Raw genomic sequence first — 18,285 nt, 5'->3', positions numbered from 1 at the left:
ACAATTTATTGCAGCTGATAGAATAGTTATTAGTATACAACCTCCAGTTGTTAGCCTACCCTCATATTCAGTGCCAGGGCCTGACCAGCCAATTTGATACATGTCACCAGAAACTGGGGACATCGGTTAAGAAAAAAGCTAAAGAATGTACAAGTTATTTATATATCTATACTACCCAAGAGAAGCAACAGCACATCATATTGCACCCATGGACAGGAACTCATAGAAATGAAGCATCAGATGATACAAACATCCACACGTTTCAGTGTCCCCTCGCCCATCTATGTCAATATCAGCAATATTTTTTGGCCTTTGTTTCGGTTGGTTTGGGCAAGCAGGCCTCAAATATGCCATCCACTGCCTCACGTGGAACACTCCTTTTAGCCTGCAAAAGTTAAGAACTATAGGTTACTTGCATCAAGGCTAGAACTAACATCCTGCAGGGAAGCACACAATACAGAACCAGATGCACTCCTAAATATTTGTATCAACTAAGATTCCAGAATCAAATTTAGCTACATAATCATGGCGTATGCACTGTTAGCTTCATCTTCATTGTTAGATTTCAGAATCTAAATAATACCAATCAAAATACAACCTCGTATTCTTACCGTGTGTTTGGTTGGAAGGATGACGTGGGACGGGATGGGATGGACCCGAGATCAGCACTGTTTGGTTGGGATACGGAGTGGAGCGAGGACGTCCTTGACGCAAATATTCGCGTGAGATGCGGGGCGACTCTGTCCCCCAAAATTTCATGGATGGGGTCCGTCCTAGGTGGGACGAGCGGCTCGTGGAGGTGCCGAACGCGGACGGGGTCGCGGAGAGGAGCTGCGCCGGACGCGACGCGGAGGAGAAGAGGAGCCATGCCAGATGCGGAGAAGAAGAGGAGTGTGGGGGGCTTCGACCGACGAGCGCGCGGGGGAGCTCCGGCCGATGAGCGCGCGGGGGAGATCCAGCTGGCTACCGTCGCGCGGGCAAGCGCGCAGCCGAGATCCAGCCCGCTGCCGCCGCGGGTGACCTTTGGCTGCTGGCGTGCGGGTGAGGGCATGAGTGAGCAGCGGCCCCACCGCCGCCGTGCGGGTGAGGGCCAACTCCGCCCCGCCGATGCCGCGCTGCGAGCCTAGGACTCCGAGGAAGACGATGCATGCGTGTGTAGGAAAAAGGAAGGAAAAGGAGGAAGGAAAAATAAATAAGGAAGAAGAAAAAAGAAAAAAAAGAAAAGGGAAAAGAAAAAAAATCTGATGGATGTGGGCCCTATATGTCAATAGCTTGTCCCACTTTTGAAGTCCTGGAACAAAACAGAAAACGGGTTGGTCTCGTCCTTTCTCAACCAAACAGAAAATGAACTCGTCCCGTCCCACAAACCAGAGATAAGACCATCCCACCCCATCTTGTCTCCCAACTAAACGCTACCTTAGTGGCACTATAAGAAACACCAATCACCACAAATAAAATTTAATTCACATAATACCTAAGAGACGTGCACAAGCTTCATCTAACTATCTACAGCTATACAATTAGCCTAACATTCAATTGTAAGACAAATCTAATCCACCTCACTGGATTAAATAAGACAAATATTAATCCACCTCACTGGATTACAAGTCAAAACTCTACACAAATTTAAGGCGTCAGATAAAATTAAAGTAGCCACCTAAAGAATGCTAAGAACATAAGTTCGCACCATCTACTACTCTAGGCATGTAAATCAGGAAGTATATTTAAAGCACCAAACAAAATGCGCAAGGTAACCATCAAGCACACAACAGCTGTATGAAGCAATGAGACTAACCTCAGACTTTGGCTAGCAGCATACTTTAGACACAGTTTTTTTTCTACAGCTAGGAGTGACATGAAAATTACCAAACCCACATATTAAGAATATGTAGAGCACAACATGACCGAGAAAATTTCCTTACTGGATATAGAAAACAATATTGGTTCCTGTTATTTGCCTGGGTCAGCTGAATTTTTCTAGATCCTTTAATGGGTTTAGTTAGTATAGTAGGAAAGTATGCCTTCCCGATCCATGCTTAATATTAGTCATTATGCAGGTATGATGTCATCTGATGTATCTCTAAACTGTGTATTGATTTATTGAAAAAGAGGCAGCTCATATCTTACTAAATTTTAGAAATATAAGCCACAGTTTTAGACAGTGAATCCAATAAGCAAAATCTAGATTCATTTTGCAGTGCTATTTTCAAGCTACTCATGTCAAGTTTTGTGCTTTTATGAGCATCAACTAAGACAATGACTAAAAAAATAAGTAAAACAATCATATATGGTTCCAAATATTACATTCATTTTTCTTATAAAACTCCAAGGGAACTGTATTGTCCATATCTAGGATGCAAGGACCACAGGGGATGTGCAGAATCATGGATACAATATGTAAAAAAAGAAAGCTTTAGCGTATAGAAGCATATATATGATTTTACTGATTTAAAACACATGCCCATTGTCTGAACCGAATATAAATGTTCATTGAGCCAAATACTTCATTGTTAATTGACACATCTGGAAACTAAATGCAACTTGAGGTAATGTTTACTCTTCAACATGGCTCTCACAATCTTGAATATATGGGAATTGCATTCACTAGTCTCAAATACTCAGGAAATATTGACCAAAGACCCATTGAATACAAATAAAGAAAAAGAACCCATCAACCCTACAACAAGAAGCAGATACCTACTTTGAATTGAGAACCAAAGAAGCAACTTAGGGTGTAAAAGTAGGTATTTTTATAGCGTCGTCGACATATTTTCATCTGCATGTAAGAATATATGAAGAACCAACTATTGTAAAACCATGAATGGCATGGAGAAAATCGAACGTATCTGACACATGATTTTTTTTTATTTCCAAAAACCTAATGGTTTTCTATTCCTACTTCTAGAAATTTAAAGCATATCTCACCTCACTACACATTCAACATAAATGTTCTTATGTTAAGGAACCCTTGAAGGATGCTAACAGCTAACCCAACACAATAGTTGTAGGCCCAAGCACATCTGAGAGGCTATACAAATCAATCCAATTTGGGGAGCCAGATTAGAAAACAAAACGGGTATGGCTTACTGCTTGCTGCTTACCCACCTGTGTGTTGTGCAGGAGCTATCTCGCCATGGTTCCACACCATGAGTCATCCTCCAGCATGGTTGGAACCATAGAAGAAGTGAGAAGAAATCATATGGGGGTAGAGATGACGCATGCACCTTGTTGAAGGATACCAGATGTGGAAATGAGAGTGAGAGGGAGGGCCATGTACCTTAGTTGAAGGACGCCAGATGTGGAGGCCACCATGGTGCGCCCACGAGTAAACCACAGCGTCAGAGGGGTTGAGGACGGGGAAATTCGATAAATTAGGACTCACCCCAACGCCGTACCCATGCAGATCCGTGGATGCCTCCTACCCTCTTGCCCCCATTGCATCGCCAGCAAGCTGGTCCAAAGACTGCAAGAGCATGTAACTGTTGTGTTGGGTTAGCAAGAAGCAGTGGAGGAGAGAAGATTTGTAGGCAGCTATGAGATTGGACTCATGGAGTAAGAAAGCAGGAGATAGAAAGAGGTAGCATCTCACCAGCGACACTACCGCTGAGCCACCGTGAGGCCACCCAAAAGCCTCATCCGAGAGCAAGCTCATGCCGTCGAGTAGCTCGTGGTTAGATCTGAGAGAGAAAGCTCAACTTCGGTGAATAGATCGTGCAGAGAATATAGAGATCATGAGAAGGGAAGGAGAAATTGCTAAGTCGTACCCTCATGCTCGCATCACGGCCTCCTACCAGTTGAACTACCGTGCCTTGCCCCATCCTAGCTCTAGGCTTCGAGCATTGTCGCTCCAACACGGTCGTGACCCGTCGTGGTGTACCACGAACTCCACCTCCCCAAAGATCCAGCCGTGCTCCTCCAACAAGGCAAGGTGGAGGGGAGAGGAGGGAAGCCATGACGACAGCGAGAAGGAAGGGAGGAATGGTGGTGGCTAGGGTTTTGGGTGCCGACCAAATTGCTTGTGCGTGTGCGAGAGCAAGGCCAAGGCTGATGTCCCAACTCTAGATTGCGAGTTAGGTAGAGGGCCTTTCTAAAAAATGTACAAAGAGACAGATGTTGGCAAAGCAATGAGCCACCAAGGCTTCGAATGTTGTGGTGCTTCCAAAGTCTAGTGAGTTTTAATCAACCCCGATGGACCCAGGTAGCTTTTTTACCCTAGCCAATCAAAAGCCACTGGTAGAGAAAAATGATTTTATTAATTAATTCTAATGTATGGGTCCACAACTAGTATTGGTTCCACAGGTTGTCATGTAGAGGCTTGTAGGAGCAGCAGTTGATGAAAACCAAAAGCCACTTCTTAAGCGCGCGTTGTGGTAGAAAGCAAACTCCCTCACGTGTTTCCTTTAGGATGAGAAGCACGTGAAATTGACAGGAGGCAGGAATAGGAGTAGAGTAGAGCAACCAACCTTGTATTACTTATGGTGTGGCTTTAGGTACTCAAGTAGTTATTGGTCTATATGGAATTGTGACCACCAATAGGTATTAGCCTATGTTGATCTTGTCCTGTAACACCCTCGGTGTTACCACTTAAACAACTTGCTAAACTATGTCATGAGTATCATGTTTATGTATTAATGCATGTGATAAAGTGTGTAGATCATTTTTTTAACTTGAAACGATCAACAAAAATGCGAAACAAAAGTTGATTCAATAGTCATATTATATCACTTAGGGTTTAAAACTAATTTTTATTGAACAAAAATACTATAGAACATGTATGTGACACCTTAATGAAGTCTGAAATGTGAGATTTGTAGATGACAATGAAATACGTGGTGTTGAGAGATAATGCTATTAAGTACTATATTCAATAGCTTAAAAGTGCAACTAGAAATAGAAATCCATTTAACACTTAGAAAATTTCATGAACTTTTGGACGGTTAGGCATTGTGATGTTTAGCAATTTTGTAGAGAAATTGGGTTAAGGAGTACGGTAGTATTATGGCTTGTTTTAGTAGCCTGATATACCCTCTAAGGTATAGCAAAAGTGGTTTGGGGATTGGATCAACGATTTAGACGTTTCGAATGCTTTAAAATCCGTGCATAACATGAACTCGGGCCTTCTTCTCATGTTGGGCACGGTCCCCAAGCCGTCCAGCCCTGGCGTCATGGCGTCGGTGCGCTGGGCGCGCGCAGACGCGTGCCCATGGCCACGCTGGCCGGTTGCTGCTGCCACAACCTAGCGTGGTGGGCACGCTGCTAGCAGCTAACTGCAAGCCACCGCTCACTTGCGCCTGGCCGTCCTGCCGCTGTGCCCGCCGTTCACTTGCGACTGGCCATCCTACCGCCGTGCCACGCTGCTGCGACTACCATGCCTTGGTCGACATGGCGACTGCCCCACCGTTTGTTTCACCTACCGCGACGATGACCCCGATCATAGTGGCGACGGACGCCTCCCTACTCTACTCTGCCGCTAGCCACCACCAACAACCCCGCTCGGTCTTGCCACTCATGTTGTGCGCTTCGTGACAACCCTTCCCGTCTTGTCAACTGTACCACGTGCTCACTTTGCCACCAACTGGAGTTGCCCACCTTAACTGATCGGTTCGCTCATAGACCACTCCACCGCCTCACTGTGCGCAGAGCCACCATCATTTCTCCCTCTTCCCATTGCCAAGTTATAGCTTTGCAACGAAATCCCTCGCTCCTGTGGATAGCTTAGAAGGTTGGCTAAGCGCCTTGTTTCTCTCTAGTCCATCGCTGCATTGTGGGCCGCCAATTTGGCGTTTTACCACCACCGATCATGAGTGCCGATGTGCCCTATGGTTTGGGGGTAAGTCCATAACTCGGAGGTAAGGGTTCTATTGGTGGCATTTCTAGGCTCACCTTGGCCTCCTCTATCCGATGCTCACATGATTTGGCTAGGAAACCCGTCAACGATGTGGTGATGCGTCGGTGCCGCCGCAAAACGTCGCCACTGTGCTTGGGCGCACATGGCCGGACCGCCCCGACCCTCCCCTACTTCAACTATCTCCATAACGTGCACCGCGGTGAGCCTCTGACCCTTCTTTACTGTCACGACTAGTCCGATAGGGTGTAGACTCGCCGGAGCACTCGCGCCGCCACTCGGATCCTCCGTCGACGTGGATAGGTGGGATTAGTACACCATTGAATGTGCCACCGCCTTATACTTTTGTGCATAGGTTCGGAGGTCCATGTCGGTCTAGTAGACGAGTCATTGTGGGCCTTAATAGGCCATCGTGGTCGGGCGGTGCTGGCCAGGGCCGCGCTGACGCGCACGGACACGTCTGGGACCCGGCTATTGCGAAGACGAGGTATTCCGAGGTGCTTTGTACAAAACTCGAGACTAGTGGAACAGTGCCGCACTGTATCATTTGATTTTCTAAGAGTGCGAGTCCTCTTTTGCAAAATGTCAATTACGCGCGGGCGCCCCAGGCTTGGGCCGCACTGGATCGTCGCGACTCGCGTGGGCCGCGTTGGACTGCTGGGCCAAAGTGGTTGCTGCCAACACGTTTTGAATTCTAAAACACTTTCTAAATTAGTTTCTAAGGCAAACTTGCGAATTTAATATAAAATTTTATAGTAATCCAAAAATTATGAAACCAATTTTGTTAGGTTTCTAAAATTATGACATGTCTGCTAATGTATTTTGTTCACTTAGTTTCATAGAATTTTCAAGAGTAGACTAATTAATTTGAAGCACTTAAAATGGGTAAAACATGAATTTGTAGGAATTTATTGTGATGAAGTGGTAGTAGTACTAGCCCTAAAATTTTTACAGTAAATTTCTAACATTATTAGATGCTCACTATAATTTTTGTAGCTCCATAGGACTTAGTTTGTTATGGTAACTAAATGAGCCCTAATACAAAAATATATATTTAATCAATCAAATGTCAAAATTTAGTTGGGGGTTTGTAGAACGAAAATATTTTCCAGAAACGAGCCTCACTTGACCACGTGGATACAAGGCTTAGTATGTTAGTTATTAGAGCTAGCTCATTAGCTTGCGAGATGTAATCGCATTTTAGAGTTGTGGATGTCGTTGATTATTTATGTCCCTGCGTTGCGTCCACGCATTTCATGATAGGAGCGATGTTGGATCGTGGAGTCATCGGAGTAGCGGAAGCAGATGGTGACTTGATTATCATGCCACCAAGATAGAAGCTAATGCCCTGTTCGCTTGACTGATAAGTCATGGCTGAAAGTAGTGTTGGCTGATTTGTTGTGAAAGAAAAATAATGTCATTGCCTGAAAAATACGGCTTATAAGCCAAGCGGACAGGGCATAACTTGGTTATATCTTACCCAGATAAGCCCCGGTGCATAACCCTTATTATTCTGCACTTTATCTTATGCTTGTGGATTCAGTTTTAAGGAGTTGAATATATATATATATATATACTTATCCTATGAGTCCTATATATATATATATACTTATCCTATGAGTTCTACTAGTATGTCAGGATCGTGTAGATTGCTATGCTACAGGACTCCGGTAGAAGTTGAGTGATTGTCTGTCACCCGCGAGAGATAGTAATATATTATTGTTACTATTACCATGTTACTATCACATGAAATATATATGGATAGTAATTAGAGACCGGGCGGAACTATACTTTGGATTTGGATTTGGACTTGGTTAGGTAACCGAGCGAGGCTCTGTTTGCGTTTGTCCTGCCTGTGTCGATTGAGGACCGACCGTTGCATTGGATTCTAGTCAGGTCATAGACTTATTATACTGAGCACATACTTGCTTATGGGGGCGGGAAGGCTCGTTGCTCTCTTGTCGGGGGTTTCGGCTCTTTCCAGACCGACTGATTGGAAACGGGGATGGTGGGAGGTCTAAGCACCACACTGAGTCCGGAACTCAGGTGTGGGGGCTTGGAGTTTAAGTTTGGACGGGGACCTAGACCCCTTGACGGAAGAGTGGTGGTTTAGTCCTGCTTATGCCTGGGGTACAAGCGGGGCGTGTGTTTCGGGATACCCAGCTAAAATACATTGGTTCGTGAATCACCGTGTGATACAGTATGACTTGGCTACGATCTAGCATCATAGTAAGAACTAGAATATGAAAGATGATAAAATGATTCTGATTGCTTACCACCTGCTTGAAAGTAGCACATGTGCTTATATAGAATGGTTAGTTAATGAACTAATGATGACTTCTAATGAAATTGAATATAAGGATGCACGTTTAGTAATACTTCCTGTAGATGCAATAAACCACAAGCCAGATAGCCTTGCATATCCTTAGAGTTTTTTCTTTCCTCCTGACGGATAAGCCTTGCGGAGTACAATTGAGTACTCAGGGTTTGTTCTACCCTGTTGCAGGTGACAGGAACATGTGGAGCTGACACTTGTGTGTGGAAACCTCCTGGTGTGCTCAACGAGGATTTCCTTAACGTTGCGGACATAGAGTTTATTTGAAACTTTCACCCAAAATATTTTACAATGAAAAAACTTATAACCTGTTATGATGTATATAACGGATCATCATGTTAATGTTTAACATGTCATGGAATGATTTTATTTCCGCTGAAACTCTAATAACATGATTATATTCCGCTGTTATAAACAATAAATATTATACTCTGATGATGCATGGAAAGTGATGTAAAAAATGGCTAAAATATTGTAAGCTTTATTCTCTAATTTATGATCATGTTGAAATATATGGATTTTCGGGTTCTCCCATGGGGTGTGCTCGACAGAACTGTTTAAATTAGCCCACTCTTAAGATGTTTAGTGTCTAATGGAAGACAAGCACCTTCAGAAATGGGTTATTTTAGACGGATCTGCCACATGTCCTAACTATGTAAGTGGCACGAGGGTACTGACTTGGTAAAACAGTCAAGTATAGATTCCAAATGTTAAGAGAATATATACATTAATAAATTATTTTTGTGCAAGGAAAGTCACATACAACAAGTGTACTATTATTTGTCTTAAATTATAAGTCTTTTGGCTTTTCTATGTACATGGCTTTGCTATGCACCTACATATAGAATATGTCTGGATCCATAATAAAAGTTATGTATCTAGAAAAAACAAAACGACCTATAAAACTGAGGGAGTATGACTTAAGTTATAAAGTCTGACAAAAATATTATTAGGGGCTTGTTCTGAATGCAAGATTTTTTCTCTCTTTCTATGATTCTTCTGTGAAATCGAACTACATCTGAAATTAAATATCCCCACTAGTATATTTCTCCAATGTTTCACGAAGACACATTATTCGAGGATGATCACGAACCTCCAAGTCACATGGTTTGGTACTCCTTTCTCTTCCCCATTGCATTGAATTTTGTTATAATTTCTTTTGACTTCCCATGTAATCATATCCGTTCAACAACAGAAATTGGGCCTGATTTAGTTTCTAACTATCACATCGAATCTTGCGGCACATACAAGGAGTATTAAATATAGACGAAAATAAAAACTAATTGCACAGTTTGGTTGGAAATCGCGAGACGAATATTTTAAGACTAATTAGTCCATGATTAGCCATAAATGCTACAGTAACTACATGTGCTAATGATGGATTAATTATGCTTACTAAATTCGTCTCGCAGTTTTCAGGCGAGCTATGTAATTAGTTTTTTTTATTAGTATCCGAAAATCTCTTCCAACATCCCCGAAACATCAGATGTGACATCCAAAAATTTTCATTTCGCGAACTAAACACACCCTTGTATCTACACCTGCCTCCTCTTGACCTTCATGAAGCAAGCAAATCATCCCTTATTTCTAGTGGAACCTAACGTCCGTTGAACCCATGTTTAATTTGATCCTTTCATATCCTGAATGGCTTATCTGAATCCCAATAGGCCGAAGGTAATCAACAGACGGCGTCCCGTCCTTTCCCTTTTATCTTGTCCATGTTCCCTAGCCTTATACATATGCAATAGTCACTACAACAACGATGATCACCTTCCCTCTTAGCCCCCTGTCTATTGGGCTTCTTCCTGGCTATTTGTTGCTAGGTCGACCACCTACTCTATCTCTCCACCTCTCTTAATTTGTGCATGTGTGCTGCTAGCTCTACAAATCGTTCTTGTCAGTTAGAAGCCTCCAGTTCGGTCTTTAAGTGGTGATCATGTACCTAAGTTTGGTTTGAGTTAGAATTCCATATGAATAGTCTAATGTTGAGCTTCGTGGTGAATTGCATAACCTATATAGATTTTTGTGTAACATATGTAGTTGCTCTAATCGGCTACTCTGAGTTGTGAAGGAATATTTTCATAAGTGCCTATTCAACACCCTCTCCCTCTCTAGACGATATCCTGAAATACCTTTGATTAAATTTATAGAAAAATGCATAAACATTTTCAGCGTCGATTTATTTCATAACAATCTCTATAAAATGTGTTCTGAGAGTGCATTTATCTAGATTATAGACTTTAATGGATCCTAATTTATTTGGCTTTTTGGATATTTTTCTGAATGGCTTTAAAGCAACCAAAATCTATCTTGGATCCCCTGCTATTCAAGAACATGCATGGTTATTTTTTGAAGTAAACTTTAAATGGACTTATTATTAGATTTATACTCATCGGGTTTAAAATAACGTAGAAGCCTAAACAAACTATGACTAGCTTCTGATGATCCACTTTCATGCATAGCACATCAGCAGAAACTAAAAATAATATGATAATATCTTTATAACATATTTATTTATATAGTCTCAATCTTACCTAGACGGGATGAGGACAAAGAAAAAAACAGTAAAACACAATCGAAGGTGGAGATGGTGAAAGCCATGGACGACAAAATGGAGGGATTTGTGCGAAAAGGTCGAATGGGTAAGGCTAGGCTCGATGCTTCAACATAGATAGTGGTCTCACCTTGTCATGTCGAGGTGGAGCTATCGAGATAGTGACCCTGTTCGTTTCTCTTATAATCCGGCTTTTTCAGCTTATTTTTTCAGCCGGAACAATGTTTTTCTCCCACAACAAATCAGCGGGAACAGTGTTTCGGCTTGTTTTTTTCAGCGAAGCGAACGGGACTAGAGAAAAGGAAAAGGTGGTGGCAATAGCATGTAGTTGCACCTGCAGAGGTAGTGATAGTCCTAGGAGAGAGACCGTCTCCGAGAGAGGGTGAATTAAAGTTGCTGTTTGAATGTTTCTTCTTTCTTTTTCTTGTGCAAAACCGTTTGTCCGTTTTTTTTTTTGAAGTTGTCGTGCGTTGTAGCGTTGATACCTTAGTAGGGGTTTAAGAGTATTTGTCGTCTTTTCTCACCTAAGACCACCATTCCACCAATATATATGTTTGTATTGAGCATATGCTCTAAGTGCCAGGGCCTGCCACTTAGTTTCAGAGTGATTGAGGAAGCTAGCGTCGCCTGAGGCCAAGGAAGCAGAGGAAGGTGATGAGCTTTGATGGTGGAGCTTCATCGAGTTTGTGTGCTGCGGCCGCACCCGACAAAGGAGACGACGACGGGGAGGCGGACGCGGACCGCGCACGTGAGCTCATGCACGCACGCTCACCGCGGCGCACGGCACAGGTCAACACCTTTCAACGGCCGGGCGCCACCCGTCCCCCGTTGTCGTCATCAACCCCCGTCACGTTCCCACCAACCTGGCTGCCTCCCCCCACCCCGGGCATTCCCTCACCCGCCGCATTCACTCCCAGACTGGATCACCGACTCATGGGCCCAACCTCAACTATGCCCCACCGGTCATGGAAGCGTGTTTCCGCTTTGGCGGTAGCTGCGGCAGCCGTTCCAGGATCTAACTCACTGTAGTACCCAAGCTGCCAAGCTGGCGAGGAGGGGCGCGGCCGCCGCCGGTGGTGGCGCTGCACGGCCGCGGTGCTGCTCGGCGCCGCCGTGGTGCTGTCGGCGCTCTTCTGGCTGCCGCCGTTCGCGGCGTGGCGGCGGCGGGAGGACCAGGCGCGCAGGGACCCCTGGGCCGGAGGTGAGTGCGTTGCTTCCTGCTGCTTGGCTACGGGTTCTACTTCTAGTGGAATGCAGCTCGCTACCGTTGTCTTCTGTTTGTACTCGCGATTCGGGGGACTAGTTTTCCCCGTGCTCTGCTCTCGTCTGTTGAGGTTGCAGTAGGATGGAGCCGTTGCGTGCTGTGATGTGGTGCGGAATGCTGGTCCATTCCTGTGGCCGGACGGGCATGCAGCATGCTCAATTGGGAGTTTCCAGTGTGTTGTGTGTGGGTGGGGGTGGGGATCAATTGAGCTTGTAACGCTGAGCTCTATGATTTTCATTTTTTTGGTCCAGAGAATTGGGTCGTCTCCATATTCGTTTTAGTCGCACAGGTAATAGGTTAGAAACTACCACGCCTTGACCTTAATTTAACTGACTTGTTGATTTGTTGTTGCGTTTGGGGATATTGTACGTGGATTTTTGCAGGATTCATGTTTCAACATGTTCACCTAGCCACCTATAGGAGCTCTGTTGGAGACAGTGGTAGCTAATATGGGTTGCATTCTTTGATTGAGATGTGTGGCACATTTGATTATTAGAGATATAGAGCACTTTGATTGTTGTGTTGGTTGTGGAATCAATGCCTGATCGTCTTCCACCAAAATTACGATTGGTTTACTGCGAATTGTTAGTTGGTGCTGATTGACATTTGAATAGGACCATTTTCTAACTTTGTATACTATTAAATTTGGTGCTTAGCTAATGGAGGTCGGAAACTGTTTAGATAATGGGAACTTTTTGGTTTTATTTATAGCACCCAAAGAATCTGGCTTTCGGAAAATAGCACAAAAATGTTTAAGTTTTTTTCTCTGACCGCAAACCTTCTTGGCACTGACCGGCTGTCCTAGTCATCTGTGGTGCTGTGGAGCTTAAGCTGGTTGCAGAAGAACGCGCTAACTGCCACAGTTCACAGGATGGAGCTTCATAGGGTCACATCATGTCTGTGCACGCGCATTGAGGTCTTGTGGTTGTGGGCGTTGACAAGGGAGTTGCAGAGGCCTGGACTGCACAGCAGTGAGGTCGTGAGGATGATCTGCGGCTGCCATTTGCCACATGATTGTCATGCTCCACAGCATCCAGGAGAGACCATCAGAGCAGCGCAGCATGACCACAACACTTGGTAGTTTGCAGATCCCAGCCTGCAGAGTAGATAGTGGCGCTGAGGAGGTGCTAGCGCAAGTGGAGGACCTTGGATTGGGTGTCCCATGTGCAGAACACAGAAGAAGGAAGTTAAGGGCAAAGCTGGTATTTTGCAACTTAGTTTGATGAACAAAAATGAAAAACGGGGAGATAAGTAACAGAAGGTGACAGTTTTCTGTGCTATTAAAGTTAGGGGAACACATTCGCCCAAAAAAAAAATTATGGGAACTTTTTGGTGCTCCAAAAGTCAGGTTCTTTGGGTGCTATAAAACCATTTTTTTCCTAAAAAGACTACAGACGTGCGTACAGCGCGGTGCTCGAGCTGCCTGTTGTGGCGTTCCCATCCCGGGTTCGATCCCGATAGTCTGCATATTAAAACAAAAGGTCCCTCGCTGTGCAAACTGCCTTCAGCTGCTGGCGCAGGGAGCGCCACCTAGGGCAGCCTTCGGGGTCTTTTCTAGACCCAGCTGTGGTTTAGACTCTTCTAGGCGCATGATAATATTTAAATTTCTGAAGTTTACTCTACATCACCAGTTCACCATGAGTACTACAAAGATGGCAAGAGCAGGATTCATCCTAGACGCTGGCGGCTGACGCTGGGGGGTTTCGTGCACTTGCCCTGTATTTAGTTCTCATATTTTTTTAATGGAAAACATGTTAGGTTTGTTTGGATGATCTAACATGTGCTCGCATATTATTTGCCTTAATGAAACCTTTTTTTCCAGTTCTCTTATGTGCTTATTCTGTTTTACTTACAGCTGATGTGGTTGCAAGCTTCAGGCTGCAAAGAATGATTTCTGAGCTTTGTGGAAATAAATCAAACCTTGAGTATGATATTTTTGAAGAGATTGGCATTAACAATTCTGTGGTATGTTCTACTTCACTTGTCCATAGCAATTGTCCTTGAGTTAGTGTAATTATTTTCTCTTCCTGTTACTCTAGGTATCTTAGTGTAATTATTTTCTCTTCCTGTTACTCTAGGTATCTGTACTTTCATTGGAGCCAACTGGGGAATCAAACTGGACTATTGTGACTTTTGGACTCTGGCCCTATCCTAGTAATTTCACCTTATCACCAACAGAGTTAAGCATACTGAGGTCATCTTTGGTGACCTTGGTTATACAGCAGTCTATCCTCCATTTGACACCATCTCTGTTTGGGAATTCTTATTCTTTTGAGATCTTGAGGTTTCCTGGTGACATAACGATTATACCTCCACAAACTGCTTTTGTTCCTCAGAAGCCTGATGGCTTATTTAATTTCTCGTTGAACTTTCCCATTGATGTGGTACAAGACAAACTGAGTGAATTGAAGGCCCAGATGAAATCTGGATTATTTCTTAACGAACATGAGGTTTGTGCTGCTCAAGTTCCAGTTCATTTGTTTAAAGCATTACTGAAGAACCAGTTTACATCTCATGACCGGAGATTTTTTTTAAATTATTTCAGTTGGTCAATCCAAATCGGCTTTGTTTGTTAATGACCATTTTGACCCTTAAACTTGCTGTGCTGCTGAAATATGTGGTGCATTAAAGAGCCAAAAATGAGTACAAATCTGCATGGCCATAACAGTTAAGCGAATCATAAGCTAATGTAAACTTTAACATGTTAGGTGTAAATATCTGGATTTGTGCACCAAAATAAAAAACAAAATAGCTCATGGATGTGATTTTAGTTATTTACTATTTGCCACTAAGGCATTCAAGTCTTCCATCCTGAGTGAATGAAATAAGTTTCTTTATCATCATTGTTTCTCTGTTGTCACCAGTAAAATTTCTGTGCTTGCTGATTGATGCAAGAAGCTTTACACTTGGTGAAGTTTCTTCTCTATTGATTGATCTTGCTAGTTAACAGAAAAAAAAATATCTCCACTAATCCTGCATTGTGTTGTCCTTGTACGAGTTGAAAGCCCATTCAATCCCTAATCTTTACATGCTATGCTTACTGCTTTTGAAAATTGTTGTCCAAACTTATTTTTATCTTTGTGCTTTATCACAAATGCTTCTTTTATCATTGAGTAACTCTTTCCTTTCTGAAATGCAGATCCTATATGTTACACTGACAAATCTGTATTGTTCAACAGTTGCACCTCCTACTGTTGTTCAAGCGTGTGTTCTCCTTGCTGTTGGGGCAGATAACAAACCACCATCCTTGCAAAGACTAAAACAGTTAGCCCAAACATTAAGAAATTCTTCTTCTGGAAACTTGGGTTTGAACCACACTGTGTTTGGACGAGTTACGCAGGTTAGTCTGTCCTCGTACCTTCAACATTCACTGAACAACTCAGGCAATGCTCATTCACCAAGTCCGGCTCCTCAACCTAATAATCAATCTCCCTCAGCCCATCAGGATCACAATTCCGACAATGGTCACCACCACCATGATCACCACAACCACCATCACCATCATCACCACCATGATCATAGTCATCAAAATTTGCAGCATTTGTCCCCTGCCCCAGCTCCTCTTCACAGCACTACTTTTCCCAGTTGTGATTCTACCTGTAAACGCAAGAAAGAACATAGCACTCCTAAGCACCATTCATCTCCCTTCAGGGGTCCTCGCCCTATTGTGCCCGCAGCTTCTCCAAATAGTTATGAAGCTTCAGGCTCATATGTACATCCACCTCCACCATCATTTCATCCAAGGATTCCATCCTCTCCACTTCCTGATGTTGTTTTTCATGCAATGCCACCCAGTATGAGAACCTCCAAGCCTCCCAACAAGTTTTCATCGATATCACCTGCAGCATCTATCTGTGAGTTATTCTTACTGATTTTTTATAATGTCTCTTATACTGCATATCTATCTGAAGCAAATTTGTGTCCGGATGCATTTTTTCTGTAAGTTGTAGCAAGCATTTTTTTGGATCATTCTAAAAATACTGATACTGACTGAAATAATCTATATGTACTCCAGTTAACCAAGTATTTGCTGTTTACCAAATCAGTTGCATGTGTTGATTAAGCTTGATGCTGTGCAGTGTCTAATGATGGTGTGTTGACAAAATCATATTTTGAAATTTATATGCCAAATTGCCAATGTTTTGTGACACTCAACTTTATAATTTGTTCTACAAGCTTTAGATTTTAATAATACAGTTTGCTTAAATGTTTTGGGACATTTAAGTAGGGTTACATGTGCCTTTTAATAATTAAAACATATTTGTCAGTTGTTCTTTTGAACTTTTAATCATTCATTTATCTGGAATCATAAAATTTGGAAAAACAAATCCCTATAGTATAGGTAATGCATGTAGCATGACAGCTGACCCAGAACAGTATACTGGTCATGTCATGCTCGAGCAGTTACCTTCAGTTACCAGCACCATTGTACTTACTGACAAACTGGTATAGAAAAATTAAAGAAAAATTGCACTTATGTGGAGTTTCAGTGAAATGGACACTGATATTTGTGTTATTTTTGAAATGGGTTCGCGGGAAATGTGAGGTCCTGATAACTTGATGAGAAAACTATAAACAAAGTATGTCTTGCAAATGTTTGTGTACCTCTATAACCTTAATGGAACCTTAGGGGATAATTAAGGATTGATGACAGTAACTAAGAGCTACTTTTGAGTCTGAAATCTGTTAATTTGTGAATTATGATGTTTAGACAGTAGAATTTAAGAACTAACTTCTACTTGAATATTGATCATATAGAATTTTTTCTCGAACGATCATATATAAGTGATCGAGTGCTATGCTATTAGATAACTTTGGGCTATAAGCTTGCATGAATGTCTTTCCACCATGACAATGCACGGAATCGTTAACTAGTAGCTAAATTTTGGGTTCCCTTCCTTTGCCCCCCTCCCTTCCTCCCTCCTAGTAACTGAAAGGACATATGAAAGTGAAGTATGGGGGACTTCGTTGTGTGCTTTCCCCGACAGAGCCAAAAGAAAAGGAACAGTTGCAACATCTTTGCTACTTGGGACAACAAGATTTTATTCTCTTTCGTAATAACTGAAGGTACATATGAAAGTGAAGTGTTGGGACTTTGTTGTGTGCTTTCCTGACAGGGATAAAAAAAAAAGTTGCAATCTGTATCTTTGAATTTGTTTCCTTCAGCTGGTACTTCTTTCTTATGCAAAACTTATCCTTTTGGTAGTTGCTGTCTAACACATCGACAATAACATGGTGCAGCGCTTGCCTCCAGGTTATCTTCCCATTGGTGGGTGGTCATTGCATCATTTCTATACTGGCCCATGTTGTAGTGATGACATATTTCTCACCCAGGTGGTGAAGTTCTTGCGTCAGCTTGGATCACCATTTTTCAAATGATCTTCAGCATAAAAAATGTTAGATGGTTGTCTTTGGTGGTGCATTAATGGATGTAAATATATGTATAATGCAGCAGAGGGGGTGTTTGTGGTCAAAGCCGTAATGTGGCAGGCCCTTGTGTCCTGCATCCCTTATGTTGCTTTGTACAATCATGCGCAGATCAATTTCAGATATTCTGTTTTTGTTGAGAATTATTGTGCAGGATTGAGGTCTTCAATATTTAGAATACAAAGGGTCTTATGTTATTGATTGTTTCCTGTTTTTGCTGTGTCATGAGTTGTAAAATTGTATATACGAGTTTGAGAGGGGATGACCTTTTTTTTTTTCCTTTTTCTTTTTGGTTGAAAATCAAGTAGCAATGTTCTCAACGCTTATGTTTAATGAATAAGGCACATCTATATCTCATGAAGCGTTAGATGTTCCAGGAGCAACAACTAAACATGTGCATACCATTATCAAGGAAAACATGTCATCAGCTTCACCTCGCTAATTTCGCACTCCTGAATTTGTGGCATAAGGCATATGGTCATCATAGTATTTTTCATTTTTATGATTTTTTTCTTTTATAAAAGGCGCTTTTGTACCTTGTCACCCCCCTTAAGTGTGAGTGAGTGTGTGAGTCTTGGTGTTTGTTGGCTTGTTTTCCTTTTTTTGGGGTTTCTTTACCTTTTTTTCTTAATATAAAGATACACTCCTGCCTGTTCGAGAAAAAGAAGCTATGATTTTTCCTGTAGGTCTATTATCTTAGTCATGATTCTATTCTCACTGTAATGGTAACAGTGATTGATGTGACTAAAGTTTGTATCTATCGCTATATATGTTTTTCCCATCGTATTCTCCATGTGAAAAGGTTGCCTATCAGTGTTAGAATGTGAAGATTTCCTGAAACCTGATAGCCTTCGGACAGA

General features: G+C 42.5%; 1 protein-coding gene across 1 annotated transcript; it reads left to right on the top strand.

Moving 5' to 3' along the window:
- The first annotated feature begins 11,388 nt into the window (after positions 1-11,388).
- On the top strand, positions 11,389-17,622 carry LOC136464839 (uncharacterized). Its single transcript, XM_066463784.1, has 6 exons — positions 11,389-11,523; positions 11,764-11,935; positions 13,854-13,963; positions 14,077-14,448; positions 15,138-15,852; positions 17,240-17,622. Exons 1-6 carry the CDS (start codon positions 11,389-11,391, stop codon positions 17,308-17,310), a joined length of 1,575 nt encoding a protein of 524 aa, XP_066319881.1. The 3' UTR covers positions 17,311-17,622.
- The last annotated feature ends 663 nt before the right edge of the window (positions 17,623-18,285 follow it).

The sequence above is a fragment of the Miscanthus floridulus genome, chromosome 1 (genome assembly GCF_019320115.1).
Source record: "Miscanthus floridulus cultivar M001 chromosome 1, ASM1932011v1, whole genome shotgun sequence".
NCBI classification, from domain to species: Eukaryota; Viridiplantae; Streptophyta; class Magnoliopsida; order Poales; family Poaceae; genus Miscanthus; species Miscanthus floridulus.
The sequence above is the reverse complement of the archived record's forward strand: the minus strand, read 5'-3'. Positions and strand labels throughout refer to the sequence as shown.

What these genes read in the sequence shown, in the direction of transcription:
- LOC136464839 (XM_066463784.1), top strand. Translation starts at nt 11,389, where the DNA reads ATGAGCTTTGATGGTGGAGCTTCATCGAGTTTGTGTGCTGCGGCCGCA. An exon ending in CAGGGACCCCTGGGCCGGAG is followed by an intron (nt 11,936 to 13,853) that starts GTGAGTGCGTTG and finishes TTTTACTTACAG; the next exon opens with CTGATGTGGTTGCAAGCTTC. An exon ending in ATCACCTGCAGCATCTATCT is followed by an intron (nt 15,853 to 17,239) that starts GTGAGTTATTCT and finishes AACATGGTGCAG; the next exon opens with CGCTTGCCTCCAGGTTATCT.